This window comes from Myiozetetes cayanensis, unplaced genomic scaffold (genome assembly GCF_022539395.1).
Source record: "Myiozetetes cayanensis isolate MyiCay16 unplaced genomic scaffold, myiCay2020 scf57, whole genome shotgun sequence".
Lineage (NCBI taxonomy): Eukaryota > Metazoa > Chordata > Aves > Passeriformes > Tyrannidae > Myiozetetes > Myiozetetes cayanensis.
The window spans coordinates 122522-131078 of NW_026087820.1; the positions used below are offsets into that span (position 1 = coordinate 122522).

At 60.8% G+C, this 8557-nt stretch overlaps 1 protein-coding gene across 1 annotated transcript; it reads left to right on the forward strand.

Moving 5' to 3' along the window:
• Positions 1–282: 282 nt before the first annotated feature.
• GBX1 (gastrulation brain homeobox 1) lies at positions 283–7520 on the forward strand. Its single transcript, XM_050334631.1, has 2 exons — positions 283–948; positions 6715–7520. The coding sequence occupies exons 1-2, from the start codon at positions 489–491 to the stop codon at positions 7236–7238; spliced, it is 984 nt and encodes a 327-aa protein (XP_050190588.1). The 5' UTR covers positions 283–488; the 3' UTR covers positions 7239–7520.
• Positions 7521–8557: the final 1037 nt, after the last annotated feature.

Consider the following 8557-nt stretch of genomic DNA (forward strand, 5'->3'; position numbering starts at 1 on the left):
GCACCCTTGTAGTGGCCCCGTAATTGCTAATCATCAATCACCATTAATAACAGCTGATGAGGCGGGAGGGGGAGGCGCCTTCCCAGGGGCCGGCCGCGCCGGGGGAGCGGGGCGCTTTGCCCCGGCGGAGCGGGCGCTGAAAGAGGAACTCGACCGTGATGTGCGGAAGATGGATGAGAGCAGAGGGCGACACCCCCGCCCGCCTCCTCCTCCTCCTCCCCCTCCCTCGCCGGCCCGGCCCGGCCCCCGCGGCAGGGCGGGCGGGCGGCTCCGAGCGCGCCTCACTCCGCCGCGCCGAGACAGCGAGCGGGCGGGCGGGCGGCAGCTCTCGCTGGGCGCCGGAGCCCACAGGAGGCGGCGGGCGCGGGCCGGGGCCGCGGCGGCGGCGGGGCCCGAGGGCGGCGGCGGCAGCGGGATCGCGGCGAGTTGGCGACGGCCCGAGCTCGCCAGAAAGTTAGTGCCGGCTGAGCCGGCGGCGCCCGCTCGCCATGCAGAGACCCGGCGGCCAGGGGACCGCCTTCTCCATCGATTCGCTCATCGGGACGCCGCCGCCGCGCTCCGGGCACCTGCTCTACACCGGGTACCCCATGTTCATGCCGTACCGGCCGCTGGTGCTGCCGCAGGCGCTGTCCCACGCCCCGCTGCAGTCGGGGCTGCCGCCGCTGGCCCCGCTCGCCTCCTTCGCCGGCCGCCTCACCAACACCTTCTGCGCCAGCCTGGGCCAGGCCGTGCCCTCCATGGTGGCGCTCACCACCGCCCTGCCCAGCTTCTCCGAGCCCCCCGACGGCTTTTACCCGCCCCAGGAACTGCCCCCGCCGCGCGCCACCCCCGACGCCGGCTGCCGGCGGGGCGCCGAGGGCCTGGAGGCGGAGGAGCTGCCCCCGGGCCGCGACAAGGGGCCACCCGAGCCGCCGCTGCACTTCCCGGACCCCTTCCCCGGCCTGGCAGGTAAGAGTGGCGCGGGCCCGCCCCGCCTGGCACAGAGCAGCCAGCCTGCCTCGCCCAGACCCTCGCAGCCCCGAGGGGACCCTGACCGGGCTCTCCCCGCAGCGACGGCGGCTGCTGGGGATGGGTGGCCCCGCGGGCCCCGAGCTCGCCAGGACGGGAGCCGCGGAGCCGCAGGCGCTGGGGGCCGGGGAGCACCGGGCAGGACGGCGGGGTCGCCACGGCCGCGGCGGCTGGACCTGCCCGCTGCCGCGCTCCCTGTCCTTCCCGTCGGGCCGAGACGAGAGGACCGGTTCCCTGCCGTCCCGGGCCGGCTCCGCAGCGCCCGCAGCTTTTGCGGACTCCGCTCGCCTCGGCCGGGCGATGCGGCAGGAGCGGAGGGAGCGCGACCGGTCGGGGGACCGCCACGGCGGGCCATGGGCCGCCTGGCAGGACCAGCGTGGCGCGGCCCGGAGCCGCGGCCGGGCCGGCGACGCGGAGCTCTCCGAGGTCCTGGCACCCGGCCCGGGGCGAGCGAGGCGGAAGGCGACGGGGCGCCGCACGGCCCGGCCCGCAGCCCTTCCCGCCCGTCCCGATCCTGGTCCCGATCCCCGTTCGGGACTCGGTCCCGCTCGGCCCGGCGCAGGGCTGCCCCTTGCCCCCAGCACGATGCCGCGTTCGGGGCCGGTGCCTCCCGCCGTTGCCGTGCTGCGGCTACCGGCGCTCCGAGTCCCCCCCGAGCCCGCCCCACGGGAGCGGTGGCGGGGCAGGTCCCCTCCGTTCCGGCCGCCGTGTCCGCTGCTGTGCCCACCGCTGTGCCCGCCGCGTCCCGCGTCGGCACAGGCTCAGCCCGACGTCACGGGCAGGCTGCAGCGCTGCTCCCGGGACCCCCCGCTGCAGCCGAGGGCAGCTCCCATCGAGGTCCTCGCCTTTGTGCGCTGCGGCCGCTCCCCGAGTGCGCCTCCACCGGCCTCGGGGACTTGTTGCTCCGTATTTCTCAGACGGGTCAAGCGCTCGGCTCTTCCCCCTCGGCTCCTCCAGCATGGGGCATGAGGGGTCCCTGCGGCGAGACCCTACTTCTCCGGCGCGGCTTGTCCTGAGCTCTCCCCGACCACTCCTGAGATCCACCTTTGTCTCCCAGGCTTCTTGGTGTGGTTGCATGCTGCAAAGTCTCTGCTGCTTCTCGCACTGCTTGGCTGTTTGCTCTCCATCCTCCTTTTAACTTCTCCTGGTATCTCCCAGGTATCTCCCTTGCCCTGCCTGGTTCCTCCCTCAGAAGAGCATTTTCCTCACGCAGGTACTCCTTGAACCTCACCCCTCACATAGGACAATGGGGGCATTCTGCCTCCCTGTTGCCTTTGTGGGTTATTAGGGCACTGGTGCACATCTGGTGCTCCCCAGCCTCTGTGCTGCATCAAAAACCCAATGCGATCTCATTTTTATTGTGAAAGTTTCCTCGAGGGCAGTGCTGCCCTGGCCAAAACAACCTGTCCATACGACCTCATCTTCCCAGTCTGTGGGCAGATGAACTGCATTGTGCTTGATCTCCCTCCATGGCTTCTCTGTACCTGAGCCCAAGATGTTCCTCCTCCCAAGAGACTCAGACAAACTGTCCCAGAGAGTGGCCACTTCTGAATCCAAGAAATCCTACCTCTAAGACTTCTTTGGTTGCAACTGGCTCACATGGAAAGGAAGATGTCTTGTTACCATTGTTCATTCCCTGCTGCCTCTGAGCACTGTGCTTGCTCCGGAGCCATGAAGGATGCTTGTCTTTCTGCGTAGGCATGTGCCCATTGTAGATCCAACTCCGAGGGCTGTTCTGCTCAGATCCAAGAGGGTTTTTCTGGCCAAATGTGGCCGCCTTCTCCTATACCTAATATTTCTCCTGGCTGTACCAGAGATGGACAGTGGAGTTTGTTTTACTAACCATCTCAGGTGAAACCCAGGAGGATTGCTGTATTTTTCCAGTATTAGGGAAGAGAAAGATGATTTGTGTCAAAACGAGTCATCAAAAACCATCTATAATGCAGTTTTTGCTCACATCCTGTCTGTGGCCCTGACCAAAAGCAATTGTCCAGGGAAGAGCAAGAGAACACAATCTGTGCAATGCTCAATTCTAAAATGACGCTTCCCTCTAAAATGACGCTTCCCTCATATCCAACCATCTGCACATTAGGGACTTCTTGAGACAGGTGTTGTTTCTGTATATTTAGTAAACTTTGACCAGTTTGTCTTCTGTGACTTTATTTAATCTTCCCTGGAGTCCACCAGAAAGGCAGGATAACCCTGGCATTAGCCACATCCCAGGGCAAGGTGTTCCACAGATCTCTTATCTGTAGAGGAACCATGAGAAGAATAAATGCCTCCTTTGGTCTGTTTCACTGTCATCAACTGACTTCTACCCTGAAGTGACTGTTTCTGTCCCTGGGCTACTAACGTATCTTCATCCTGCAGGTGTCTATGAACACTAGATTAGTTGCTTGCCAGATCAACCAAAGAGGTCAATGCCCTACTTTAGGGCCTCTCTCTGCATCCCCTAGGTTTCAAACTTGCCTCCAGTTGTTGCCACCCTTCTTGAGTGGGCAGAGATATGTAGGGAAACTGGTGGTGAGAAGCAGCAAAGCTTGGAGTCTGGTTTGTTACTACAGCTGCAACAAAGAGCATGACCCCTGGGATAAGGGTACTCAACACCCAGCTCTCCACAGCTCTCCTGAGAGCAGGCTTGTTCCTGAGCTGTGCAGGTCTCTTCTGAGACCCAGGCAGTGGTCTGAGACCCTTTCTTGGGTTGATGTAGGGACCGCACATTCAGTTGGGGGCAGGAGAAGTTTCTGTTGTTTCCTTTTGTGCTTACCAACACAGGTCTCTTCTGGCTGTCACAACACCGATTCCTGATCCAGGTTTCCCTGATCCTGTTTGAACAGCTTTGTCACCTGTGACACCCACCTCTCCTCACCATGCTTTCCACATCCATAATCACAGCACCACAGAATGGTTTGTGTTGGCAGGGGCCTTTAAAGGCCATGGGCAGGGAAATCTTCAACTAGATCAGGCTGCTCAGAGCCTTGTCTCACCTGGCCTTGAATGTTGCTGAGGATGTGGCATCCGCCACTTGTCTGGGCAACCTGGGCCAGTGTTTCACCACACTCACTGTGAAATATTTCTTCTTTATATCTCATCTAAATCAACCCTCTTTGAGTGCAAAACCATCAAAACCCTTGTCCTATTGCAACAGGACCTGTTAAAAACCTCTCTATGTCTTTCTTATAAGTCCCCTTTAAGTACCAAAAGGCTGCAATAAGGTCTCCCTGAAACCTTCTCTCCTCCAGAGAGAACAACCCCAACTCTCTCAGCCTGTCCTCACAACAGAGGTGCTCCAGCCCTCAGAACTCCTTTGGACCCTCTTCAATGTCTTTCCCAGGATCAACAAACAGCTGGGACTTTGTGAAGAGCAAACCAGAGGGCAACTCTATTCTTCATCTACTACTTCTCGTTGATTTTTCAGTCACGATGCTTTGCTTCATGACAATTTCATTTCCTGTTCAAAGGCCTTGAAAGTTTCAGTATACACCTCCTAAACTATGTGTGGGATCCTCTGCCTCCATTCCTTCCTCACCAGGGACATAGTAGGTGACTAACAAATCAATATACCAATTTTCTTTGTGAAAGCATCTGTTTTAGACTCTGTCATCAAATAGTTCCAAGTTCCTTACTGCAAACCCAGCCCTTTTATGTGACACAAATGTGAGAGTGCTAGAGACTGTTCAAAATTTGGGGTCTGGTTAAGAAGAGAGTAGCCAGGCATAACACCTGTTTTACAAATTATTATGTTGCAGTGGTAGCTCAGCTTTCTCCCAGTCTCCTGGGACACAGCCTGAGCTGACAGGAGCAGCCTGCCTCATCAGCACTGTTTGCTGGTGTGGCTGCTGGGGTGCCATCCTCCATCCCTGGGGAATTGCAGTGCCAGGGCAGGACCTATGAGAGCTCTTGGGGAAGACACTGATTTCCTCATAAGAGCTCTCTTACCTTGTCAGGCCCTGTGCTCCACGGGACAGAGATGGTACATAGAAGTGAAAGCTCTCCTTTTCTTCAGCAAAGTGCTTGCAGCCAAAATGCTCCTTTGCCACCTACTCCTAATCCTCAGCCTGGCCAGCACAAATTCTCTGGGTCTTTATCCACTATGCATATGGGAGGTCTCTTCATCCCCATCCCCAACCCTCAGGAAGAAAGAGGTCACTGTCTGTCCTTCTGCAGCAGGACAGAGATCAAGGTGTTCTTCCCACTATACGATGCAGTAGGAACAGGGAGATGCATCCAGATTTCCAAAACTAGCCACCTGCTCTCAGGAAGCCACAGACTTGCTGCAGGACTGACAAGGGAAATGGGGGCTCTCACACAGTCACCAGACTCCCAGCAATGTCTTCAGGGCTCAAGTAGTCTCTTGCAGTAGATGTTTGTGTATTTGAACCCTACACTGTCAGGCTTCTGAAGGCTGTTCTGCCTTTCCCACTGAGATGAGGTGAAGTGGCCAGAGGTTCAGCGCCTGGGTTGCATGTGCCAGTACCTGGACACTGCTTAGAAGTTTGAAGAGCTGCTGCTTCTTCTTCTGCATGTTGGCTTATATTGAGTGGGAGTGCTTCAGGACTGGCTCCTTCTGGCGGTGATTCATGCTCTTGGGTCAGACTTGAAGAATTTTCTGGTCTCCTCTAGTCTCAGCATGACAGAAAAGCTTCCTCACCTCTTTGTGCATAGCTGTGGGTCCTCCCTTCATGACCCGAGTCTGTGACTGGGAACATCTTTTCACTACGTTTGAGCCCTTCTGCCATGGAAGTGACCACCTTCCAGGCTTCCTTCCTCCCTCATCTCCCACTGTGTCCTCCCCTGCTCCATGGCTGTTTAATCATTCAGTCAGCAGTTCGGGACAGAAGAAGCTTGCAAGGAGGAGATTCAATATCCTTGCAGGCAGCATAGGAGAGGTGTCTGCAGTGGTCTAAGCACTGCATCCTGTCCAGTGACCTGGGATGAGGTGCTGTCTCTTGTGTGATGTTGACAGGCTCTGTCCTGCCCCTCTGCACATTGCTGGGGGCAACGGAGCCCTGAGCATCAGCTTTCTCAGCCCCTTGTTCCCTGGCTGTACAGGGAGCCACTGGTGGGTCCTGGTATTAGGGAGGGAGAGCCAGCAGTGGGACACCCCATGTCCTGTAGAGCAAGGAAGTTTGTTGGCTCTGGGTGCTCTGGACAGTCCTTTAGCTCCTCTTGCCTGGCTTCTTGCTGAACAGCATCAGCGGTCTGGTGCAGTGAGAAGGGACAGGGAGGGCTGACCTGAGGGGCAAGGTACAGACGTTCTTTCCAATGTGGAGGTCTGGACAAGCCCTTGAAGGGTTGTGATGTGCTCTGCTGGACCAAGACCGTGATGGTGCTATGGCTGGGCTGTGGGATGGAGATGGGACAGCTGCTGCGGAGGTCAGACCTCAGGGTGCCCGCCGGGTCTGTGGATGGTGCCCCTCGGAGCCGGGCAGGCTGCGGGGAGCAGGGCATTGGGGTCCTGGACTGGAGCGGCTGGCGCTGGCTGCGACAGAGTCCAGTGCGGGGCTGCTGCTGGGGCTGGGACCACTGCTTCGGCCACCCCGGGGCTGCGGGACGCGGTGGTGGCGGGGTCCAGGGCTGCGGGAGGAGCTTCAGCCGCCCGCCGAGGGAGCGGGAGGAGGACTGTGGGGGGCTCTGGGCGCGGAGGGACGGGGCGGGGTGGGGCGGGGGCCGCGCCGGCGGGCGCTGACGCTGTGTGTCCCGCAGACGGGAAGGCGTACAGCTCGGACGAGGAGAAGCTGGAGGTGAAGTCGGCGGCGACGCCGTGCAGCGAGCGGGAGGAGGAGAGCTCGGCGGGCGAGAGCGAGGAGGAGCCCTTCCTGGACGGGGCGGCCGCCGGCACCGCGCTGGGCGCCAAGGGCAAGGGCAAGGGCGGCCCCGCCGCCGAGCAGCCCCCGCCGGGCTCCGGGGCCGGGAAGAGCCGCCGGCGCCGCACGGCCTTCACCAGTGAGCAGCTGCTGGAGCTGGAGAAAGAATTCCACTGCAAGAAGTACCTGAGCCTGACGGAGCGCTCACAGATCGCGCACGCCCTGAAGCTGAGCGAGGTGCAGGTGAAGATCTGGTTCCAGAACCGCCGCGCCAAATGGAAACGCATCAAGGCCGGCAACGTCAGCAACCGCTCGGGAGAGCCCGTCCGCAACCCCAAGATCGTGGTGCCCATCCCGGTGCACGTCAACCGTTTCGCCGTGCGCAGCCAGCACCAGCAGATCGAGCAGGGCGCCCGGCCTTGAGCCCAATGGGGCTCCCGGACCCTGGGGCGGGCGGCGGGGGGGCCCGGGCGCCCGCTCCCACTCCTCTGTACATGTCCCTTATTTATTCCGTGTAAACTCTGTACATACGGCAGCGTGTCCCTCTGTCCGTGCCACGGGGAGTGCGGCCGCCCCGCCGCCGGACCCCTCCACCCGCCGCGCCGGGCTGAGCCAGGCCGGGCTGGGCCGAGCCGGGCCGGGGCCGCGCTGCCTTGGGCTCTCGCCCATGTATAGCTGTGATTTCAATAAATTATTTTGTATGGAGCGAGGCCACGTTCTTCCTCGCTGCAGGGATGGGGGCCCGCGGCCCCGGTCCCACTGGGGCAGAGAAGGGAGGCGGAGAAGGGAGAGGGATGAGAACGGGGACATAGGCAGGGAAAGGAACAGTGGCAGGGGCAGGAGCACGAGCAGCAGGTCGACCCCGAGGGGCGGTTGCGGAGGCCTGAGAGGGCGAGCGGCCGGGGAGGGTGCGAGGCTTCGGGGCTCACCCGTCCCTCGGCCAGTGTCAGTACCGAGACCCACAGAGCCGGCGGCTCTGAGGGAGGCAGCAATGGCCTTGCGGGCTCCATCGCACCCGGTGCAGTGCCAGTACCGAGACACAGGAGAGGGAAGGGGAGGGGAGGGGCCGGAAAGCACCCGGGAGCATCTCTAGGTCCGCTCTCCCGCCGGCGGGGCAGCGGCCGGGGCTTGTGCCGAGACTGGGCCGGGGCTGGGGCCGAGACTGGGTGGGGGGAGGTGTGCAGTGCCCCAACACGGCTGCAGCTCCTACCCTGATCTGGGAAAGCTGCCTCCCTGGTGCCCAGGCCCAGGGACGGGAGCAACAATGAAAGGGGCTCACACATCCAGACCAGCCAGGGTGGAATTCTCTGTTCTTGAGAGCTATCACGTGAGGTGTTGCTTCTGCTACCAGCCATCTCAGACACTGAGCCCGACCCCACAACCCTGTGACACGGGGCACAGCTGCACATCGAGTCAACAGCACAAGGACCGTGTGGTTCCACCACTCCCCGGGTGTCCAGCCGTGGGAGTCTTTGCCCTGGTTTGATGAACATCAGCGAGTCCACTGGGCAAAGGAGCTCCTGCACCTGTGCTGTGATAGCAACACCCATTGCAATCCCACCAAATGTTCCTGGACAGGCAAAAGGCTCTCTCCAAGGTGCTGCTGGGGCGCCAATTGCTCCGGGGTTTGTTGGGGAGTTTAGGTCACACAGGGTCCAGCTAGCCATTGTCACCTTCCCTGGGAGGCACAGCCTGGGAGAACAGGAAACATCTCAGAGAGCCAGAGCCGACTTCATCTTCCT